The sequence below is a fragment of the Hemitrygon akajei genome, chromosome 30, assembly GCF_048418815.1.
Source record: "Hemitrygon akajei chromosome 30, sHemAka1.3, whole genome shotgun sequence".
Taxonomy (NCBI): domain Eukaryota; kingdom Metazoa; phylum Chordata; class Chondrichthyes; order Myliobatiformes; family Dasyatidae; genus Hemitrygon; species Hemitrygon akajei.
This window is the reverse complement of record NC_133153.1, coordinates 13286938-13312278: the sequence shown is the minus strand read 5'-3', so window position 1 is coordinate 13312278 and position 25341 is coordinate 13286938. Positions and strand designations below refer to the sequence as shown.

The 25341-nt window shown below is 39.8% G+C and overlaps 1 protein-coding gene across 2 annotated transcripts in view; it reads left to right on the top strand.

Annotated features, from left to right (window-relative positions):
- efl1 (elongation factor like GTPase 1) overlaps positions 1–25341 on the top strand; it is a 280941-nt gene that overhangs the window by 121302 nt on the left and 134298 nt on the right. For both annotated transcript variants that reach the window (XM_073033003.1, XM_073033004.1), the window contains 3 exons: positions 9221–9354; positions 17835–17995; positions 22137–22269. In XM_073033003.1, coding sequence (XP_072889104.1) covers positions 9221–9354; positions 17835–17995; positions 22137–22269 — 428 coding nt within the window. The remainder of the gene's footprint in view (positions 1–9220; positions 9355–17834; positions 17996–22136; positions 22270–25341) is intronic.

Here is a 25341-nt window from a genome sequence, read left to right as displayed (position 1 = left end):
TGCTGCCTGGCCTGCTGTGTTCCACCAGCATTTTGTGTGTGTTGTTTGAATTTCCAGCATCTGCAGATTTCCTCGTGTTAGCATCTTTTCCATGTATGCTGCTTGGCCTACTGAGTTGCTCCAGCATTTTGTGTGTGTTGCTTGAATCTCCAGCATCTGCAGGTTTTCTACATAGTGTCAGTCACATGCACCTGTGCCCATTAGACACTATGCTGTACTGAGAGTGAGCAGTTTTGAAATAACATCAGTTTGAGTTTGTCTTAAAAAAGCAGTGATATTTGTCACAGATAATTGGCGATTAATAAACAGTAAGACAATTCAGAACTGTTTTGCTACTGCGGATACAAACATTCAGGCTTGAAGATGCCAGAAACAGCAGGGAGTGAAAATGAAATTATTTCACTATTTCAACAAGTTAGGAACTATGAAAATTTTTAAGATATCAACAATCATCTTGAATGTTACAATGAAAGTTAAGATATGGAGGATGCAATTGTCAAAAGCATTGTATGAAGACAGTAGGTGTCTGGGCTGATTTTGTTAATTTACAGTCAATCAAAAGTACACTGGATGAATTCTTCTGTTGAGAACTGTTAGGAAGTGATGCACAGTTTTATAGTACTGTATTAGTATTGATAGTGTCTTAATTTGTTCGGTATGTCATTTAAATACATAATTCGTTACCGAGTTAAATGTCTTGTTATTTGAAGATGTTAGCTGCTTCCATTTATACTGATGAAAGTTGGAGCTCAGAAGTCCATGCTTGTCCATTTTGGAATAGTTTAACTTAAACTTGAAACACAGTTGAAATAAGTTTGTTCCTTGTGACGTAAAGGGACATTCTGCTGACATTAGGAGATCTCATTGGGTAGTATCAGAATTGACTACATACAGATTATTCCAACGTCCACAGAATGTGACAGCATTTAGCTATCAAGATGCTCATTCACTGAGTGCCTTGGTTGTAAATGCCAGTATTGATGGAACTCCCATCAATAAAGGCATCTGTATGTTAATGGCACACATTCAGGATAGGTTGGGGGAAGGGTAAGAAGTGTTGGATTAACCTGTTTAATTGTTAATTTCTTTGCATTTTTAACAAATTGCCTGTTAGTATTTTTCATTTACTTGTATTTCTGTATGTTTCCTAGTGGTAACAGTATGTACTGTATATACAGTTATTCAGTGTGTAGCCTAGTGGTCATATTTGTATGATTTTGGTTCTCTTGGTATTGCTTTATGAATAGGGGCTATCCGATTGGTTAACTGTTATCTGTGGATTGGAATGGAATGTTTCTTAGCAATGGGGAATAAAAAGAGTCCGACACATGGATTTGCCATCTTTTTGTTCCTCTCTCCCTTTACTTACTAGACTTCTATCACTCTGTCAATTTTCTTTATTCTATTAATACTTAATAAAATGATTGTGAAGCAACAGACCTTGTGCCTCTTTCATGACTTTCAAAGTACCTTGGTTTAAAAACATCAGAATCCAACTGAAACAAAGCATTTTCATTTGCAAAGAGTCCACTCCCAGAGAGATTCCATAGCATAACTGGCTCTTGGATGACAGTGTATTTACACAGTCAGCTTTCCAAAGACCATCATTTCAGAAATATGTCCTGCATGAACTTCTGCCCTCCCCTTTTTACTGGACTACGCTCTTGGACGAGTGAGCCTTTCCAAGTAATTGGATCTGTGATGTTTCCCAATTTGCTGCTCAAAACTGCATTTGCAACAAAATAATTTCATCTGTTTTAACATTTGGAAAAGTTGGTACTGAGAGGTGAGGATTTCCCCTCATTGCTGTCTTCCGATGAACCTAGGCAGTTGTAGATTGGATTCCTCTACCTTTAGTAATCCAGTGTTTTTAAGTAACAGGAAAGGTTTTTATTTTCCCAATATGCAGTTTGTTATGGGTCATGAGAGGTTTAGAGGTGTTTCCTGATGTCGAATGTTTAGTGATTTCTTCACTCTGAGAGAGTTCACATTGTGTGACATTTTCAGTGGTTTCCTGGAGGTGAATTTTTCTGCCAGCGGAGGAGCTTTACAGTATACCTCAAGCAGATGTGGAGACTTCATTGTGTGCTGCATGCTGCTTATGCTGGCCAATCAAAGACAACAGCTAGTGCAGAAAAAAAAGAGCAACAAGTCTCTAGGTAAGGGACACGAAGACTGATTTCAAGAGCACCAGAAACAAGAGGAAGGTCACTACCAGGAGACTGTCCTGCTCAGCTTCTACAACCGTACTTCCCAGAACATCAAGGCAGCCACTGGTCACAGCAAAGAGTTTTGTAATGAACTTTCAAACTTCAATGTAAATAAAGGACCCTGATCATGCCACCAATAACCAGATGGGAGAGCAAAAATTACGCAATGTTTACCTGCATCTTCCTTTTTGAATTCACCTCCATTGACAACAGCATGTATTATTTTTCCCTTTCTACTGCTTCAATATCACTTTTATCTGAGTGATTCCTCAGGTAAAATATGCTGACCTCTGCACAAAATACACTTCCCTGGATCAACTTCACACTACAGGTCTGGACATTGATTGAACACTTGAACCTTTTTGAATTTTGCTCAGCTCTGAGGGTAACCGTTCAGAGAAATTGAGAAGGGTGAATATAACATTAAACTGAGTCAATTCGAATTCTTTGGCCAGGGAGCTGTGTCTCCATAGTAGCTGCCACTGGGAAAAGCACTGTATGATGACACATTTGCCAGATTTTTGAGAAGTAGTGTGCATGACTTAATATTTTAGGTTAAAGACCTATTGAGGAGTTCCAGCATTTTTTTCCTTCACAAATGCTGTCTAAACTGCTGAGTGTACCTTGCAATTTTTGTTTTCAGATTTTCAGCATTTTGATCAAATATGCAAATAGATTTTGAAGGAATTAATTTTCCTAATGAGCATGTGTAACTTTAATAAACACCAAGTAAGATTTTTACAGCAGTGAATTAACAGGGCAGGGTATTCCTGAGAAAGGATTTCTTAATGTGTTTGGAAGGTTTTTATCTTCAATCCCCAGATCCAGACTTGATTATGTAGTCTTGACTGAACAAGTTAATGTTCCGGCTAGGGTACTGCATCGCTATAAGTGTTCTCTTTCAAATAGTATCTCTAGTTAAGATTTAATTTTCTTGGTCACGTAGACCAATATAGCACTATTTGGATGTCTGGTAAGTTTTCCATTTTTCTTTGAAATGAGAAGGGTATGGTCTTGCAAAATGAATTTAGGGAGATGGTTTAAATAACAGAATCTAAGATTATTTCAAATACTTCTGCAAGTGTTGACAGGAATTCAAATTAGAGAGTAGGTCAAATAAATGTGTGGCAAAAATATGGAGGAAATAGGTTTTAGATTTTTGGATTACTGATATTATTTTAGGAATGGTGGGCACTTTGCAAGCTGAATTAAAAGATTTACTGGTGCTGCTGGGGAGGATTTATATTGATTTAGCAAGTGAATAGAGCACTCACTTGTTATACATTTGAAGGGGAAGATGCAAGAATCAAGGCAAATTAAGTTAATCCAGAAGGCAGAATGTACATAAGAGAAATGCAAGAATAAATTCTGTGTTTTTTTAATGCAAGCGGTGTGACTTGGAAGGCCAATGAATTGAGGGCTTTACTTACCATACGAGAATATTATACTTTTGCCATCACAGTGACATGAGTGAAAGAAGGGCAGGCCTGACAACTCAACAGTTTGGGGTCTGTGATCTTCAGGCATGAGAAATTGGGAAGGGGAAAAAAAAGAAGTAGCCTTGCATTGTTAACTAGGGAATCCATTACTACAATAATGAGGGAAGATATCCTAGGAGGCTCTTCAAATGTGACCATATATGTGAAGCTTAGAAATAAAATAAGTTGATTCAAGAATCATAATACCCAATTCCTAATAGATGCAGAAAGTAGAGAAGCAGGTATGTAGAAATATCACAGAAAGATTTAAGAATAATAGAATTATTCTGTAGGGGATTTCAAATATTATCTGAAGTTGCTTTAGTGCAAAATGTTCAGTATGCATGGAATTTTTAATGTGCATTCAGGAGCACTTTTCTTTAAATCAGTACAAATTTAGTCCTAACAGAGAAGGGCCAGCACTGGATTTAATCTTAGGGAATATAGCTGAGCAAGTGGCTGGAGTGTCAGTTTATTAGGTTATTTTGGAGATTGTGATCATAAATCTAAGTTTCAAGGTAGTTATGAAAAAGGAAACTAAAGCCCTGAATTGGGGGAGGCCAATTTCAATATCATGACATGCCCTGGAAAAATTAAGCTTGGAGCAGCTATTTGCGAGTGTCTACTTTTGACAAGTGTGAGTTATTCAGCAGAAGACTAGTGAAAGGTCGGTGGCATTAACTTCCCATTGGGATGAAATGTAAATACAAGTGTAAGCAACCCACAGATGTCAAGGGACATTGAGGTTTGGATATAAAAGAAAAGGAAGCATATGATAGATGCTGAAAACTGGAGAGACACAGCAGGAGTACAGAAAATATAGGAGAGTAGTTGAAAAGAAGTTAAGAGGGACTACAAAATATCACTGGTGGACAAGGTTAAGGAAAATCTCAAAACATTTTATAAGTTTCCTAAGAGCAAGAAGTAAAAAGTTCATTTAGGACCTCATAGGTAAATGGAGCTACAGGATACGAGTGAGGCTTTAGATGAATATTTAACATTTGTAATCATGAAGGAGAAAGACATTGTAGTTGGAGAATTTAGGGAGGAGTAGTGAAGCTCTGGAACAAGTAACTATTAAAAGGTATTTGATGCCTTGGCATGTTTAAAGATGGATAAATCCCCAGTGCCTTGAAAGTTGCAAACCAAGCTGCAATAAGAGGCAAGTACTTTTACAGAGATTTTTAAATCTTCACTGGTCACAGGTGAGGTACCAGATGACTGGAGGAATGCAAATGTGCATTACTATTCAAGAGTAGCAGAGGTATGCTGGTTATTACAGGCATTGGATGATGAGTTTAACATCGGTGGTAGTGAAGTTATTTGGAAACTGAGCCAGGATTGATCATTACTTAGAAGGACAGAATTAATCAAAGTTTGTCAGCATTGCTTTGTTAGAAGGAGCACCTCAATTTGATAGAATTTGTCAGAGGTAATCAAATATATTGATGTGGACACTGCAGTCATTGTAATCTACTTGGACTTCAGAAGGGCATTCCATATAGTCCAAAAGGCAAATTAGATACAAACTTGGCTTGGTAATGAGAGACAGTAAGTGGTGGTGAAGGGGTTGTATGTGTGATTAGAAGCCCATAATCAATGTTTTAACAACCATAGGGCCTAGTGCTGAGACCCTTACTTAGTTATGTACAGGAATTATTTTGATATGAAAGTAGGATATATTTTAGGAACTTTTTGATGATGATGAGCATAATTGGACGATGTTGATGAGTTGTTGGCAGATGGAATTTTACTTTAATTGGTGTGAGGTGATACATTTGAGAGCTTTAATAAGCATTGGATGTAATGAATGACTGATATCCAAGGATCCCTGGACTACACTTGGGTAAGGTAAATTACAAAGGGATACAGGATTTGTGGGGTATAAATTATAAGTAGGGTTGTGCTACAGCTTTATAAGACTATGGTCAGGGTGTAACTGGAGACGTATGTGCAGTTCTGATCACTACACTATCGGAAGAACATCATTGCACTGGAGAAGGCACAGGGGAGACTCACCAGAGGTAGTTCAGTTGTGAAGAGAGACAGAATAAATTAAATATAGAATATAAAATATTACAGCATAGTGCAGGTCCTTCGTTGTGCTAACCTTTTTAACCTACTCTTAAGAGCAATCTTAACTCTTCCTTCCCAAATAGCCCTCCATTTTTCTATCATCCATGTGCCTATCTAAGAGGGATTTAAGAGACTCTTAAAAGTCCCTAATGTATCTGCCTCTACCACTACCCTTGCTAGTGCGATCCATGCACCCACCACTTTTTTTTTAAAAAGAGCTTATCCCTGACATTCCCCCTATACTTCCATCCAATCATCTTAAAATAATGCTCCCTCATATAAGCCGTTTCCACTCTAGGAAAAGGTCTTTGGCTGTCCTCTTTATCTGTGCTTTTGTACACCTCTCATCCTCCTATGCTCCACAGAGAAAGTTCCAAGCTTGCTCAACCTAATTGTTTAATTTTTATTTATTTATTTTTATTTAGAGATACACAATGGAATAGGTCGTTCTGGTCCTTTGAGCTGCGCTGCCCAGCAACCCCCAATTTAACCTCAGCCTAATCACACAACAATTTACATTGACTACTAACTGGTATGTCTTCGGACTGAGGGAGGAAGCCAGAAGACCTGGAGAAAACCCACACATTCTACAGGGAGGACGTATAGACTCCTTATAATTGAGGTCGGAATTGAATTCTGAGCTCTGTCCTGGGCTGTAATAGCATCGTGTTAATTACTATGCCACCAAGGCACCCATAAGGTATGCTCTACAATCTAGGGAGCATCCTGGTATGTCTCCTCTGCACTCTTACTAGAGCTTCCACGTCTTTCCTATAATGAGCCGACCAGAACTGAGCACAATACAGTTATTCCCCGAGTTACAAACGTCCGACTTACGAACAACTCGTACTTAGGAACAGCCTGCCATAAAGCCTTTTATATTAAAAATTCGTCGGCTCGAGGAAGGGGAACGCTGTCCATCATTTTAAGTTGGAAAACTTTGCCATTAACACTGTTGAGTGTGTAACTTTGTATTTGGCTTAAATTTTTCTTAGCAAGATTCACCCTGACTCCACTTTTCCAGTCAGCACCGCCTCCACTTGTCCCATTTAACCTGTCTCAGTGCGGAAGGACTTTAGGAACCGGGGGAGCTCAGGACCCACCGCCCGTGGCTGCTGCTGAATCCGCAGTGTTTCTGTTCTGATGACGGAAAACGATCACGATTGAAAATGAAGTGGAAATAATAAAGCGATCAGAAAGAGATGAAATGCCATCGGTCATTGGAAAAGCATTAGGCTACAGTCGGTCAACAATCAGAACAATTTTAAAGGATAAAGTGAGAATAATGGAGCATGTGAAAGGCCCTGCTCCGATGAAAGCTACAATTATTACTAAGCAATGCGGTGGTTTAATTATTGAAATACATATGATTCTTAAGTGTTTTATATGCATAAAAAGGTAAAATATATGCTATATACTAAGACAAACGTTTGACTAACTAACGCTAAATAAGACCAGATGTACCTGTTCCAACTTACATACAAATCCGACTTAAAGACAGACTTGGGAATGGATCTCATTCGTAACCCAGGGACTGCCTGTATTCCAAGTATGGTCTAACGAGGTTTTTATAGAGCTGCAACATTACCTCGAGGCTCTTGGAATCAGTCCCCTGACTAATGATGGCCAACACACCAATATGCTTTAGGAACCCCATCAACTTGCTCACCAGCTTTGAGGGATCAGTAGACATGGATCCCAAGATCTCTGTGTTCCTCCACATTGCTAAGGATCCTGCAATTTACCCTGTATTCTGTCTTCAAATTCAGCCTTCCAAAGTGAATCACTTCACACTTTCCTGGGTTGAACTCTACCTGCCACTTCTCAGTCCAACTCTGCATCCTGTCAATGTCCCATTGTAACTTTAAACATTTTCTACACTATCCACAACACCACCAAGTTAGGACATTTTCTTGGAGCAAAGGAGGGTAAGAGGAAACTTGATTGAATTTTATATAAAATAATGAAGTGTATAGAAGAAGGCAGCCTTCACAGCAGAAATATCTGTAATCAAATGGGGTATGTTTCGGGTAAGGTGTAGGAGTTTTGGAAGGGACTTGAAGAATTTTTTAGAGCTAGAGGATGGTTGAAATCTGGACTGCATTGCTTGTGAGAGTAATGACGGCAAAGATTTTTGTGATATTTTCAACATATCTGGATGAGCATTTGAATTGTCAAAGTATCGGAGTGCTAGGGTAAGGGGTTAGAAGAGAAGGGTGCTCAGTGTTTGGCATAAACATGGTATGTTGAAGGGTCTGATTCTGTACGATATGACTCCATGACTGTTATATTCATTCATCCATATTTTGTATAGTAATGATGCCAACATTTTTAGAATTCAATGTCATTAATCTACAAAACTATCAGCGACTCTGAGAAATCTGTGCATGCGAGTGCATAAATTTGAATGCTGCTGTTATTGATTCAGTGCAAGCCAGCAGGGTGTGCTGTGACAGTGTCCCATGGATTTGTTTTTTTTCATAGTGCACATAAGTATTTAGTATTGAAGATTCTTTTCTTAGTTTTTAGAAGTCTTAGAAGCATTTGAAATACAGTGGATTCCAGTTAATAAGGGCAACCACTTATTGGGATACTCTTAAAGAACAAAAACACAATGCCGCACAATTCAGACAGGAGACTATTATCGAGCAGTTTGTAATTACTGTCAGTCATGTGCACTTGTGTGCCTGTTAGAAACTACACTGTGCTGAGAGTGAACAGTTTTTAAATGGCCCTAGTTGTGTGTGTTTGTGTTCAAAAAGCAGTGGGTTTTTTTACTGATAGTTGGTGAGAAGTAAGTAGTAAGACAACTCAGAACTGTTTTGCTCACTGCAGTTTCAAGCATTCAGAAACGGCTATGAGTGAAAATGAAATTATTTCACTACTTCAACAAGTTAGGAATGGCGAATTTGAAGGTGCCAATAATCTTCTTTAATATTACAATGACAATGAAGATTTGGAAGATGCAGTTGTTGAAAGCATTATATGAAGGCAGTCCATTATCTGTACTAGGTGTCTGTGCTGATTTTGTTAATTTACAGTCAATCAAAAGAATGTGGCATTCCTCCATTGATAACTATTAGGAACTGATACGCTGTTTTATCAGTAGTAGTAGTAGTAGTAGTAGTATTGCTATTGTTCTAATTTGTTCTGCATTTCATTTAAATACATTGTTATGCAGTTGAACAGTAGTTTGTCTTTTTATAGCCTTTTAACTATTTCTATGAAACTTTGGGTAATTGGGGCAGCCACTTGTTTGGCTCAAAATGTACTGGTCCTGATGTGTCCCAATTAACTGGAACTCACTATATCTACATGTCTGAAAATCTTTTTATATATTGCAATACCTATTTTTTTCACTTTATTTCAATTATAGTAGAGGTTATGTGGTTGCATAATAAATGACATGAGATAAATCTATCACATAAATTCTTGCTTTCTTTGCACTTCTTAAAGACCCCTGACTCAAGAAGAAATAGCTCAACGGCGTGAGCAGGCCAGGAAAAGACTTGCTGAAAAACTTGCTGAAAAACAGTGTCAGCAATTGGGAGAAAACCCAGAGATCTCTGCCGCCAATGCAAGCACAAAAGGTGAAAGGTCTAACTGATATTTAAATCTTAGGAAAGAAACAGATCATTGTTTTCTCATGATATGTTCTAAATTTTAATAAGAGACCTTTGGCAAGTTCATGTTTTTAATGAAAACTGTGCAGAGCATGGAATCCCAGAAGGATTTGATTGATTGTTTTAAATGTCAGAAAGGGTGTTTGTCACAATCTAAATAGTTGTGATAATCACATAGATCTCTGTCAAATTGCTTACACAGTATCAGAGGAAAGTTTATTTTGTAAAGGTATTGATATTTTCCCATTTCCTTATGACACGGGAAAAAAAAGACCATTTTTGTCTGTTGGATCCTTGTCAGCGGTCAGATCAACTGCATCAATCCCTTTTGCCCAGCTTCCCAGTAACTTATTCTCATACATACTCATTGACATTTGAATTAATCTTCCACCATCCAACCACGCTGTGGATATTTTACAACAGCCAATTAAACTAATCACCAACACTTTTTTGGGTTATGGAGAAACCAGAGCGCTGCTGTTTCACTGATGCTTTTCAACGAAAGATACTGGCAACTAACTTGATTTGTTTGCTGCTAACCCTTGTGGAGAGATGTTAGTGAACATGTTGAAGAATAGGTTATAGGCAGCTAAATGGGGGAATGGATTGATGAGGTAGCTTGGAGACTTGGCATAAAACATGAAAATATTTTTAATTTGTCTTCTCCATTTAGTCAACTGAGAGTTGTAATCTTGATCTCCGGTTTTATGGTATTTTGCTACTAAACCCATTAACCATTTATTTACGTGGTGCATAATAGCTTAAACCATCTAGTTACTTTTTCCTTGAGTTTGAATTTTTTATGGTTTACCCATGTTTCAGTTTTGGAGGGTTGTTCAGTGTTAGGTTTCAGTTAAATAGGTTAGTTTCAACAATTTAAGGACCTGTCAAGTGTTGCATCACTTTATCACAGGGATTTTGTTAATAGTAACAACAGTTTACTTATTATTAAACTTTATTTATCAAGCAAATACATTGCACATCATTTTTAAAAAAAAAGATGGCAAGGTGCAGCATTCTTTTTGCAAAATGTATCCTCCAAAAAAGAGTTTCTTAGCTTAAGTCAGTATTAGTGTCGGTCTCTTTCCATCCATGTTTGTATTATCTTTTTATTGCCATTACAGTACTGACCTACACATCACAAAGAGATTTGGGTAGCTGTCCCAAATTTGCCTTTTGGTAGCTCTTTATGGTATTCTGAAAGTAGAACATTCACTTCATGGATGTCATTTCTGTAGCTTATTTAGTTAAAGATTTTTAAAAACTAATATCAATTTAAAACTAAAAAATTCAAACCTAAAATATATTTAATTGTTCACTTTATTAATTCTTCTTTGGTGGAATGCTGCTAAAATCCAATTATATGCACTTGGGGTATTTTTGACAGTGGAATTATTTACATGAGGAATTCTGCAGATCCTGGAAATGAAAGCAACAAACACAAAATTCTGGAGGAACTCAGCTGGGCAGGCAGCATCTATGGAAATGAATAAATGGTCGATGTTTTGGGACCCAAAACATCAACTAATTATTCATTTCCGTAGATGCTGCCTGCCCTGCTGAGTTCTTTCAGAATTTTACACCATAAGACCATAAGACATAGGAACTGAATAATAAGACCATTCAGCTTTTCGAGTCTGCTCTGACATTCCATCATGGATGATCCTGCATCCCACTTAACCCTATACACCTACCTTCTCACCATATCCTTTGACACCCTGACTGATCAGGAAACTACAACTTCCGCCTTAAATATATGCATGGACTTGGGCTCCACTGCAGTTAGTGGCAGAGCAATCCACAGATTTACTACTCTCTGGCTAAAAACATTCCTCCTTACCTCTGTTCTAAAGGGTTACCTCTCAATTTTGAGGCTGTGCCCTCTAGTTCTGGATACCCCTGCCATAGGAAACATTCTTTCCACATCCACTCTATCTAGTCCTTTCAACATTCGGTAGGTTTCAATGAGATTCCTACCCATTCTCCTAAATTCCAGTGAGTACAGGCCCAAAGCTGCGAAACGGTCTTCATGTGTTAACCTCTTCATTCCCAGAATCCTCCTGGTGAACGTCCTCTGGACTTTCTCCAATGACAACACAACATTTCTGAGATATGGGGTCCAAAACTGTTGACAATATTCTAAGTGCACCTGACTAGTGTTGTATAAAACCTCAGCATTATCTCCTTTCTTTTATATTCTATTCATCTTGATATAAATGCCAACATTGCATTTGCTGCCTTTACCACAGACTCAACCTGTAAGTTAACCTTCTAGGAGTCTTGCATGAGGACCCCTAAGTCCATTTGTACCTATGATGTTTGAATCTTCTCCCCATTTAGATAATAGACTGCACTATTGTTCCTTTTACCAAAACACATGATCATACATTTCCCAACGCTGTATTCCATTTGCCATTTTTTGCTGATTCTTTCAATTTGTCTAAGTCCTGTTGCAATCACATCGCTTCCTCAGCATTACCTACCCTTCCACCTATCTTCCTATCATCCACAAACTTTGCCACAAAGCCATCAATTCCACTATCTAAATCATTGACAAACAATGTGAAAAGCAGTGGTCCCAATACTGACCACTAGAGAGCACCACTAGTCACTGGCAGCCAACTTGAAAAGGCCCCTTTTATTCCCACTCGCTGCCTCCTGCCTGTCAGCCATTCCGCTATCCATGCCAGTATCTTTCCTGTAAGGCCATAGAATTTTATCTTGTTAAGCAGCCTCAAATGAGGCACCTTATCAAATACCTTCTGAAAATCTAACTAGATAACATCCACTGCTTCTCATTGCCCACCTTGCTTGTTACTTCCTTGAAGAACTCTTAACAGATTTGTCAGGCAAGATTTCCTTTCACAGAAACTTTCACAAGTTCACAAGACAAAGGAGCAGAAGTAGGCCATTCAGCCCATTGAGTGTGCTCTGCCACTCCTCCATGAGCTAAACTATTCTCCCATCTAGTTCCAATTTCCGGCTTTTTCCCCATATCCCTTGGTGCCCTGACTAATTAGATACCTATCAATCTCCTCCTTAAACACCCTCAATGATCGGGCCTCCACAGCTGCATGTGACAATGAATCCCTTAAATCCATGGACCCTCTGGCCAAAAAATATTCTCCTCATCTCTGTTTTAAATGAGTACCTTCTAATTTTAAGACTGTGGCCTCTTGTCCTGGACTCACCCACCAAGGGAAACAGCCTTTCCACATCTACTCTGTCCAACACTTTCAACATTCAAAATGTTTCTACTAAATCCCCTCTCATTCTTCAATACTCTAATGAATACAGTCCAAGAGCCGACAAACGCTCCTCATATGTTAGCTCCTGCATTCCAGGAATCATCCTCGTAAATCTTCTCTGAACTCTCTCCAACATCAGTACATCCCTTCTAAGATAGGCGGCCCAAAACTGCACACAGTATTCCGAATGAGGTCTCAACAGTGCCCCATAAAGCCTCATCAGCACCTCCTTACTCTTATACACTATTCCTCTTGAAATGAATGACAACATAACATTCGCTTTCCTTACTGCCGATCCAACCTGGTAGTTAACTTTTAGGGTATCCTGCACGAGGACCACCAAGTCCCTTTGCACTTCCGATTTTTGAATTTTCTCCCCATCTAAATAATAATCTGTCCGATGATTTCTTCTTCCAAAACGTACAACTGTACATTTCTCAACATTATATCTCATCTGCTATTTCTTTGCCCACTCTCCTAAACTGACCAAGTCTTTCTGTAACCTTTCCGTTTCTTCAAAACTTCCTGCTCCTCCACCTGTCTTGGTGTCATCTGCAAATTTAGCCACAAAGCCATTTAATCCATAATCTAAATCATCGATATACAGTGTAAAAAGAAGCGGCCCTAACACCGACCCCTGCGGAACACCACTAGTAACCGGCAACCAACCAGAATAGGATCCCTTTATTCCCACCCTTTGCTTTCTGTATTGTAATGCAAACAACATGGAGGAGCAAAAGAAAGCCCCTATACTTCTTAGCTTAATGGATGCAAGGATGTACAGTCTCTTGCGCAACCTAGTAACCCCTGAAAAGCCAGCAAAGAAGACATTTGATGAAATTATTATAATTTTACAAAATCACTTGAACCCTAAACCGCTGGCAATAGCTGAGAGGTTTAGATTTTACAAAAGGAATCAGTCAAAAGTTGAAAGCATTTCTGAATACATTGCAGAACTGTGCAAACTTTCCCAGTACTGTGGCTTTAGAGATAGACTTTCTGATACATTAAGGGACAGGCTGTAATGTGGCATGCATAGTCAAAGCACTCAAAAGAGCCTACTGGCTGATAGAGGCTTAACCTTAGAATGGGCATTGACCATTGCAATATCTGCAGCAAAATATGCAGCTGAACTATAGAAAAGGAAGCAAGAATGTCAGATGCATAAAATGTCCCTGAAAGGTGCAAAAATCCAAAGATGTTGTTGATGTGGCAAATCCTCCCACGATGCAAATGACTGTTGGTTCAAAGAAAACGTCTGCAGAAAGTGTCACAGGCAAGGTCACAGAGAGAGAATGTGTCAGGCAGAAAAAAAGCACAACCAAGTGAAAAGTCTCAAACACAAGACTATGCAAATGCATAAATTACCGAATATAAAACAGAATCAGACAACGTAGAATTTGACAAAGGTGATCTGTCTTGCCTAGAACTGCATAGTATCACTGAAATAGATCAGATCATCTTTTGGATCACAATAGATGTGTCTGCTGTAAAACTGAAAATGGATCAACTTTGTCTATAATTCCAGAAGTTGACTACAACAGACTGTTTTCTAAGATACTATTAGAGAAGACCTAAGTGATGCTAAAGACCTACACAGGCAAAAAAGTGTCCCCAAAGGCAAAGTGAAAGTGATGTATGGAGACCAAACACAGCAGTTAGAGTCAGCACTTTTCGGATGTAAATGGTTGAGAAAAATCCAACTGGACTGGCATTCAACCAGAACTTTCAGTGTGGTGTCAACAGACAACGGCAGACCAAATGGTAGCACTAACCAGAGACTGACACAGCTGCTTAATGCTACTGGGAAGGTGTTTGAAAAGGGGATTAGTAAACTCAAAGGCATAAAGCCCGGAATTGAACTGGATGAAACAGCAACATCAAGGCTCCATAAAGTGAGTTCAGTTCCATAAAGCGCATCCAGTGTCTTGTGCACTTTGTCCTAAAGTGGATGCTGAACTGCAGAACTTGGGGGCATCTGGAATTCTCTCCAAGGTTGAAAGGAATGATTGGGCCACGCCCATTGTCTTGGTTTTCAAGAATGAGAAGGCCAGAGCCACTCGCATATGTGGACTTTTCAAGGTGAGCATTGACCTGGTGTTGCATACTGTGCAGTACCCCCTGCCACGAATAGAAGACATTTTTGCATCTTTGACAGGAAGGGAGAGGTTTTCAAAGATCGATTTGTTTCAAGTCTATCTGCAAATGGAGATTGAGAAATCAGGCAGGAAGTTCCTCACAATGAACACTCACAAGAGACAATTCCAGTATAATCGTCTCGTCTTTGGCATCACATCAGCTCCAGCAATTTGGCAAAGAGCAATGGACCAAGATATCCCAGGAACACAATGTACTCTTGATGATAACATCATGATTGGCAAAAGTGATGAAGAGAACCTCCATGACCTTGGTAAAGTGCTTACAAAGCTAAATGAGTATAGTTTGCGTACAAAAAAAGAGAAATGTGAGTTTTTCAAGAATGAACTCTCATATTATGGACATGTCATTGACAAGCATGCCTCATATAAATTGCAAGAGAAGTTTGAAGCAGTGTTACAGGCATCCAAACTGGAAAATATATGACAACTGAGGTCATACTTGAGCCTTGTAATCTACTACCACAGGTTTTTCCCAAACATTGCTTCAGTACTGCATCCATTGAATGCACTGTAACAGACAGGAGCTAAGTTGGAATGGTCAGAAAGATGTGAAAAAACATTCAAGGAAGCAAAGAGACTAATAATGATGAACTGCTCACCCATTATGACCCATCCCCACCCATTAGACTGGTGTGCGATGCGTACCCTTATAGAATTGGAGCTGTTTGTTGCACATTAAGAAAGATGGATCTGAACACCTGATCATGTTTGCTTCAAGATCACTGATGAGCGCAGAACGCAACTATGCACAGATTGACTGAGAGGCCCTTAGTCAGTATGGAGAATAAATAGATTCCACCACTACCTTTATGGACAGAAGTATACACTAGTGATGGATCACCAGCCCCTTGTGTCCATTTTCAATCCCAGGAAGGGAATTCCAATGATGACTTCCCCCTCACCGCCCTGGTTACGGTGTTGGGCGCTATTCCTAGGAGCCCACTTTTATGACAGAGAATTCAAGAGTACCAAACAACGCAACAATGCTGATGGCTTGTCACGTCTTCTGCTATTGGCAACTGAAAGAGAAAAGTCTTCTTATTGTGACCCAGCAGAAGTGTTCCTCATCGCATTGATGACCAGTTGTTGGCAACAAATCCTGAAATACTAAGGGAAACAAAGAATGCCCTGACGTTGTCAAAAGTCTGTGATATTATCATGCAAGGATGGCCAGCTCATGATAACCCTATGTTTCCAGAGTTCTCAGTGAGATAAACTGAACTGTCTGCATGTCAAAGAACACTGATGTGTGGATCTCGTGTTGTGGTTCACTCTAAACTGTGCGCCACAGGACACCTGGATACAGTCAAGATGAAGAGTCTCACCTGGTGGCTGGGGATAGATAAACAGATTGAAGACTTGGCCAAAGGCTGTTCAGGATGTCAAAAAGTTCAGATTGCACCCCACAGGCACCGTTACACCCATGGGAGTGGCCGTTGTCACCGTGACAAAGAGTACACATTGACTTTGCTATGGACTCCCTATTTTTGATTGCTGTGGATGCTCAGCTGAAGTGGTCAGAGGTTATACAAGTTAAGCCAACTACCTCAGCAAAGACTGTCACGGCTCTGAGGACTGTCTTCACCAGAAACGGCTTACCAGAACAAATTGTGTGTGACAACGAACCGCAATGCATATCAGAATAATTCAGACTGTTCATAAAGAAAAATGGCATCAGACATTTCAAGCGAGGTCCTCACTTCCCAGCAACAAAATCCATTAAAGCGATGTACAATGAGGACACTTCTCTACAACATACGAAGAACACCGTCCTTTTTTGTGTATCGGAGCTCTATTCATATGATGACAAATCATGCACTGTGATGCTGATCATGAGCAGGAATCTGAGAGCTTGCATAGACCTCCTGAAACCAGACCTCTGGAGGGAAATACAAAATAAACAGTTCAGACAGTTGCCAAGTAAAGCAGCAAGAGCTTAAGATTGGACAGGAAGTCCTAGTGCATAATTACTGAGAAGACATGTGGACACCCGGTAGGACAGCTAGAAGAACTGGACCACAGATGTATACAGTGATCAGACATGGAGATGTCATCTGGATCAGATACTGGATGCTCAACTGAAGAACATACCTGAGTCAACTGCATCCAACTTGATGAACATTACATTACCTCTCGATGATAACGTCAGTGACAGCAACCTGACATCGGAAACCAAGAACGTTGTCTTAGACAAGTCACCTACCAAGCCTGATGCCACTCCACAGGTCCAGAGGCACAACATGAACGTTATTGTTGACAAGACATCTGCCAAACCTGATGCCTGTCCACAGCTTCAGAGGCTCTATCCTGAAAGGAACAGTGCACCACCTAAAAGACTGAACCTTTGGAACAGTGAAGTTAGTTATGGACTGTTACTTTGAAAGCATGTTTATTTGGAATATGGATTTATGAAAAGGAAGTTGAATGTTTTGTACATATATAGTTTTATGTTGCATTAATCTAAAGGGAAAGGAAGTGTAATGTATGGATCTATTTCTTTTAGAACAATGCCCCCCCCCCCGCTTTAGCCCTACATATTGATCTGTTGTCTACGCATGCACATTTGTTCTCTCTTGCTCTCGCTGCAATGTGAATAAAGCCATCTCTTGTGTCTGTTCTTTTATTAACTATATATGTGGTTGTGCACAGGGACAACATACAGCATCTGGCGAAGCCATCCTGCCGGTCTCCCGAATGCTTCCTCATATGTACTAGCTATCCATAAGTAACCTGGGGAGGACAAATACTGGGTCAGTGTAACATTTTGTTGTAAGTCCTGTGTTAACAGGTCCTTTCTGTGAGCCCATTCTTTTGATAGGTATTTTGGGCTTATCACATTGGCCACTTAGATTATAAAATGGTGTGTACATCTGATTCATTTGAAAAATCACTGAAGGAATCTATTTAATGTGGTGGTCAATTGAGTTGCTATATTTTAAATTGTATATCTCTCCAAAGTTATATTTTGTAATATTTTCTATTATTCACATGGGGAAGGAAGTTATATAACTATACATCCTTATTTTTAATTCCTTTGCAGACATCCAGGTACCAAACCAGATGGAACAGGCAGGACAACAGGAGAGTGAGCAGAAAGACCACTTCATTGCGTTTGCCAGGGTATACAGTGGAACAATCCGCAGAGGGCAAAAGTTGTATGTGCTAGGCCCAAAATATGACCCTTCAGAGGCTTTAGCCAAGGTGCGTATATGTCAGTATTCGGGCGAGTGATTCTGAGATGTCCATTCAGAATGGATACTGTGTCAGTATATTGGTGCGAAGTGCATTTAAAGGTTGGACAATCTTTCATTGTTAAAGGCAGCAAGAGAAGTAGGAAAATATTGATGCAACTTTACAAGAAGATGGTCAGTCTGCACGTGGAGTACTACATTCAGTATAGATCTCCTTATTTAGGGAGCAACATACTACTTTGGAATCAATGTAAAACAAAAGCCCAAAGGACAATTCCTGGAATGAAGGAAATGACATATAAAGAAATGGTGAGAAGAGTGGACCTATTCTAACTGAAATGCAAAAGAATTAGAGATGATCTTACTGAAAGATATAAAAATTCTGAGGGGGATCAACTGGATGGATGCTGAGAGAAATATCTGGAACCAGGGCTTATAGTTTCAGATTAAAAGTCACCCATTTTACATGGATGGAAGAGGAATTTCCTCTTTAGGAATCATGGCTTTTTGGATTTCTGAACCTCAGAAAGGTATGGTAAGGGAACTTTGAATATATTGAATGTGGAGACTGTCATAAATTGAAATTCAAGGTATAGAGCAAGAGAGAGGGAGAGTGTAATTGAGGCTAGAATTAGATTAGCCATTATCTTGTTAAATGTTCACAAGGGCCATTGGCCTGCTTCTTGTGTTTCTGAGTTCTTAAAAAGTACAGTATATTTTAGAAATAACATTTTAAGCAAGGTGATGCACTGGCATCATTGGTCATAAACAGTGGCTTGACATGTCAGAAGGATATTGTCTGTTCAGCAGCCTGTAAATTGGGGAAAACTGATTCTATCAATTTAAGAGGGGTGCAATGGATGGGATTTCTATCATAAAAGCATTGAGGAGTTCTTAAGCTCTAAAATCTGAAGAAAAATATGAAATATTGATACTTCTGGTCCTTAGAGTTTTATTGGAACTTTTCTTGATGGAATAAAACCAGCCTTTCACTTCCCTAATCTTCCCCCACTAAGAATTTAATCACATGAGAGGTAAATGGGGTCAGCAGCAAAAAGGGAGAGCTGAATAAGCAATACTGAAAAGAATTTCAAATAAGGACATCAAAAAGCAAAGTACCATTCCTTAATGTGCACAAATTTAAAACTAAATAGAGGCATTCTAAGGAAGGTAAGAAGGGTTATCACAATATCTTGATTCCAGCGGTGTAAAATGAACAGTGACATCTAGTTTCAAATGAGGGTTCATTGCTTGACAAAATGTGTTGGGCAGGTAAGTGGCCATTAAACTTTATATAACAAACCCAGGAAACTGGCATTAAATAATTTGGTATCATGGGATCAGGGAACAGTACATCTTCAACTAAGTCCATAAATCAATAGACGTACAGTACTGTGCAAACATCTTAGGCACCCGAGATTTTTCATGTGGTTTTAGATGGTATGACTACCACAGAGCCCTGATCTCAACATCATCAATTTGGGATTACCTGGAGAGACAGAAGCAAGTGAGACAGTCAAATTCTGCAGAAGAACTGGGGCAAAATGCTTGGAGTAACCTACCAGCCAATTTTCCTATATAACTACGCGGCAGTGTACCTAAGAGAACCGCTGCCATTTTAAAGACAAAGGCTGGTCACACCAAATACTGTTTATTGCTTTTTATAGTCATTATTTTTATATTTAGAAACTTTTCATTATTTTTGAAAGCATCTTTAGTTTACAGAATCTTTTTTGCACAGTACTATGCTACTGGAGAAGAAAACGAGAAAATTTTGCAATAATTAAATGGAAAACTGGTGAACGTTGAGCAGCAATGGAATATTTTTCATTAATGTTACCTGAACAACAATATGACTCTTGCATATTTAAAGGCTTGACCTTGACATTGTCACTTTCAGAGTCATTCTTGGTTTAAGGTGTGTTTCAAAGACCATATGTTGGCAGTGCTTTTTAAATAAGCTAAGCATCACTGGGAGGGTCAAGGACCTCAGGGCAGGGGACACAGAACTGTCCATATGTGCTTGTCCTCCTGATATATGTTGTTGGAGACGCAAGGTTCTGCCTTGATCTCTTCATGTTGCCTGTCTACGCAGGCTAAGGTTTTTAAATGCTATCGTCATTGAGGTATGACCTTAAGTCATTCTTTTGGGCCTGCGTGTCTGTCATGGTGGAAGTCAAACTCACAGTAGTCATTGACTTCTTGGCCTCAGGTTCATTCTAGCTGGCTGTCTATGATCTGTCATCTATCATAATGTGATTTCGCACTGTAGCATTAGAGAGGTTACCTAGGCCCTTTACTTATGAAGGAGTTTGATACATGATTTTAATGAGGAGCGGGTTACCTTGCATATAGTGGGTGTTGCCAACATTAATGGATTCCTCAGTATCTATTTGTCATTGATTGGACTCATTTCCATAAAGCCTTCTCTTGGATACTTCGAGCTGCTTATTCTTGGGAAAGATGCCACTGTTTTCTAGTTAGTTGTTGATCATGACAAAAATTTTCTCATGGGCACTGCCACATTTACTGGTAGCTCATATCTTGTAGTATTAATCTCCAGGATGGTACTGTAGGTTGTCCAGTTTAATAATGTATTACTGTTGCCACAGTAGTGTAGTGGTTAGCGCGATGCTATTACAGTTTAGGGTGTTCCGTAGTTTGGAATTCAATTCTGGTGGCATTCTGTAAGGAGTCTGTACATCTTCCCCATAGGATGCGTGGGTTATCCCATGTGCCCCGGCTTCCTCCCACAGTCCAAAAGATGTAGCGGGTAGATTAATTGGTCTTTGTATATTGTTCTGTGATTATTTTAGGGTCAATCCAGTTTGTCGGGGTTGCATGGCATGGCTCGAAAGACTGAAAGGGCCTACTCCACATTGAAATTGTGGAAATCTGTGTAGTACACAGGAAATATGTAAAAATACCCTTGCTGATTCTGCTTCAATATCACTAAATATGGCTTCAATCCTGACCTCTGTGTGTGTGAAATTTGTTGTTTTTTCCCAAGTACTCTGATTACCTTTCACATCCTAAAGAAGGGTGAGTTGAGAAGTTAATTGGTTATAATCAATTGTTGTTTGTGTTAAGGAACTTGGAAGAATCTGAGGGGAGTTGGTGGAACTCTTGGGAGAAATTTAGACCATAAGACGATAAGATGTAGGAGCAGAATTAGGCTATTGGGCCTATTGAGTCTTGTGCAACATTCCATTGTGGCTCATTTATAATCCCCATCAAATCCATTCTTCTGTCTTTCCCTGTAACCTTTGAAGCCCTTACTAATCAATAACCTATTTATCTCCATTTTGAATATACCTAGTGACTTATCCTTCACAGCAGTCTGTGAAAATGAATTCTATGGATACACCAGCCTCTCCGTACCTCTGTTCTAAAGGGGCCTTCTATTCTGAGGCTGTGCCCTCTGTTCCAAAACTGATCCAGTATAGGAAACATCCACTCTATATAGATTTTCCAATATTTGATTGGTTTCAATGAGATTCCCTGCCCACCCCCCCCCCTATTCTTCTAAACTCAAACAAGTACAGGTTCAGAGCCATCAAACACTCCTCGTGCGTTAACCTTTTCATTTCCTGGATCATTCTCGTGAATCAGCGCATCCAAAAGGGGCCCAAACCTGCTCACAATACTCCTAGTGCCTTAAGATCGTGACATGAATGCTGACATTGCATTTGCTTTCCTTATGAACAACTCAACCTGCAAGTTAACCTTTAGGGAATTTTGCACGAGGACCCCAAAGTCACTTTGTACCTTTAATTCTGAATTTTCTCCTCACATCTGCACCTTGTCAAAAGCCTTCTAAAAATCCAAGTAAACGGCATCCACTGACTCCTTTGTGTATCCAATTTAGAGAGGAAATGGGATGATTTTAAGCAAACATAGACTTAATGGACCAAATACATCCCTGTTGTTGTAAGAGAGTATGGGAAAAATGAAATTAATATTTGATGTGATCTGATTATAGTGGTGTGCGTGTTTGTTTCACCATCTGATATTGGGAAATGGAACAGCTTAATGATTAACATTTCTCAGTAAATGCCTTTAATAAGTAATAATAACAAAGAATTTATGTAGTTATCTGCTTTACAAAATGTGGATTGTTCATTTGTGTTCATTCATATTTCTCTGTTTAGTTGCCTGAAAATTACGCACCTGGTGAAGACCTATTGATCCCACATCTGAGTTGTTGTACAGTGGAGGACTTGTATCTGCTAATGGGTAAAGAACTAGAAGATGTCCAAGAAGTACCTGTTGGCAATGTGCTAGGTAAGATTTTTATTATTGAATGTCTACCTTCATTTTGTAGGTCTTTTAAAGGGCTTCTGAAAATCTAAGTAAGGCACATCATAAAATAGGCCAAAGGCGGCATGGTTTTCTAAAGGGAAGATCTTGCCTGACAAATCTGTTGAAATTCTCTGAAGAAATAACAAGCAGGATAGACAAAGGAGAGTCAGTGGGTGTTATTTATTTAGATTTTCAGAAGGCCTTTGACAAGGTGCTGCACATGAGGCTGCTTTACAGAATAAAAGTGCATGGTATTATGGGAAAGATGATAGCATAGATAGATGATTGGCTGATTGGTGGAAGACCAGTAAAGGATACCTTTACTGGTTGGCTACCAAAGACTAGTGGTGTACCGCAGGGGGTGGTATTGGGATCCATTCTTTTCTCGTAGTATGTCAGTGATTTGGATTAAGGAATTAATGGATTGTGGCTAAGTCTGCAGATGACATAAAGATAGGTGGAAAGGTAGATAATGTTGAGGAAGCAGGGTGTATGCAGGGGACTTAGACAGATTGGGAGAATGGGCAAGCAGTAGGTCAGTGGAATATAATGCAGGGAAGTGCATGATCATGCAGTTTGACAGAAAGAATGAAGGTGTGGTCTATATTATAAATGGGGAGAAAATTCTGAAATCAGAGGTGCAGAGTGGCTTGGGAATCCTTGTGTAGGATTCCCTGAGGGTTAACTTGCAGATTGAGTCAGTGGTAAGGAAGGCATATGAAATATTAGCATTCATTTCAAGCGGACTAGGGTGCAAGAACAAGGATATAATGCTGAGGCTCTATAGAGCATTGTTCAGACTGCACATAGACTATTATGAGCAGGTTTTGGCCCCTTAACTCACAAAGGATGTGCTGGTGTTGGAGAGAGTCCAGCGGAGGTTCACAAGAATGATCCCAGAGATGAAAGAATTAGCATTTGAGGATCTGTTTGATGGCTCTGGGTCTGTACTCCCTGGAGTTTAGAAGAATGAGAGTGGTCTCATTGAAACTTATAATTAATATGGAGAGGATGTTTCCTATAGTGGGAGGACCTAGGACGAGGGGGCACAGCCTCAGAACTGAGGGACGTCCATTTAGGACAGATGAGGAAACATTTCTTTACTCAGAGGGCTGTGAATCTGTGGAATTCTTTGCCACAGATGACTGTGCAGGCCATTGGGTGTATATAAGATGGAGCTTGATAGGTTTGTGTTTAATCAGGACATCAAAGGTTATGGGGAGAAGGCTGGAGAATGGGGTTGATAGGGATAACAAATCAGCCATGATGGAATGCTGAAGCAGACTTGATAGGCCAAATGGCCCAATTCTGCTTCTAGTTCTTCTGGTCTTTTTGCAGAATTGGTAAAATTATGTCAACTTTTTTTCTTGTGAAATTCAGTCTTGGGTTACATCCACAACGTAGAACTTGCTCCTACAGAATAAAAGCTTTAAAAATACTGGTGCAGAAATTCTGAAATAAGAATAGAAATTTTTTTAGAAATATACGGCAAGTCAATCTGCATTTTTGTGGAGCTAAGTAGGAAAAGCTGTGGCTTGCAGAAACATTTTAAAACCTGTTAAAATTACTGTAAATAATCCAAAAATATTTAGAAATACAGTTAACTAAGAAACTTAATAGTTAACAATAAGCAAAATATAATTTTAAACAGTAATTTGCGCCTCTCCTTTGCATCTGTATATGAAGCACTACAGTCCCTATTGGAGTCTATGAGGTCTGGAATCCTTTGCTGATTTTGGTCTGGCAGAGGATCCAAAAAGCAACTTTTCCACAGAGTAAACACGAGGAAATCTGCAGATGCTGGAAATTCAAGCAATACACACAAAATGCTGGTGGAACGCAGCAGGCCAGGCAGCATCTATAGGGAGAAGCACTGTCAACATTTCGGGCTGAGACCTTTCATCAGGGCTAACTGAAAGGAAAGATAGTAAGAGATTTAAAACAAAGGGGCTTCCCATCTTCCACCATCAACTCTGTTCTCAACTCATCTCTCCCATTTCCCACACAGCTGCTCTCACCCCATCCACCCATCACCCCACTTGGGATAGTGAAGGTCCAACGTATAATTCTCCGTAACTTCCGCCACCTCCAACGGGATCCCACTACCAAACACATCTTTCCCTCTCCCCCTCTTTCTGCTTTTTGCAGGGATTGCTCCTTACGCGACTCCCTTGTCCATTTATCCCCCCATCCCTTCCCACCAATCTCCCTCCTGGCACTTATCCTTGTAAGCGGAACAAGTGCTACACCTGCCCTTACACTTCCTCCCTCACCACCATTCAGGGCCCCAGACAGTCCTTCCAAGTGAGGCGACACTTCACCTGTGAGTTGGCTGGTGTGGTATACTGCGTCCGGTGTTCCCGGTGTGGCCTTTTATGTATTGGTGAGACCCGACGCAGACTGGGAAACCGTTTTGCTGAACACCTACGCTCTGTCCGCCAGAGAAAGCAGGATCTCCCAGTGGCCACACATTTTAATTCCACGTCCTATTCCCATTCTAATATGTCTATCCATGGCCTCCTCTACTGTCAAGATGAATTCGCACTCAGGTTGGAGGAACAACACCTTATATGCCAGCAGAGTAGCCTCCAACCTGATGGCATGAACATTGACTTCTCTAACTTCTGTTAATGCCCCTCCTCCCCTTCTTACCCCAACCCTGATATATTTAGTTTTTCCCCCCTCCTTTTTTTTTCTCTCTTCCTGCCCGTCACTCTGCCTGTTCTCCATCTCCCTCTGGTGCTCCCCTCACTCTTTCTTTCTCCCTAGGCCTTCCGTCCCATGATCCTTTCCCTTCTCCAGCTCAGCATCCCTTTTGCCAATCACCTTTCCGGCTCTCAGCTTCACCCCACCCCCTCCGGTCTTCTCCTATCATTTCACATTTTCCTCTCTCCCTCCTACTTTCAAATCTCTTACTGTTATGAACCCCGTAACTGGGTCACTTACCAGCAAAGATAGAGAGGTCCGTTGAAGTCTGATGGTACTATTTTTAAAAGTTTTTATTTATAAAGGGGCACAAAAGTAAGGTTAATACAAACATTCAGATAATATACG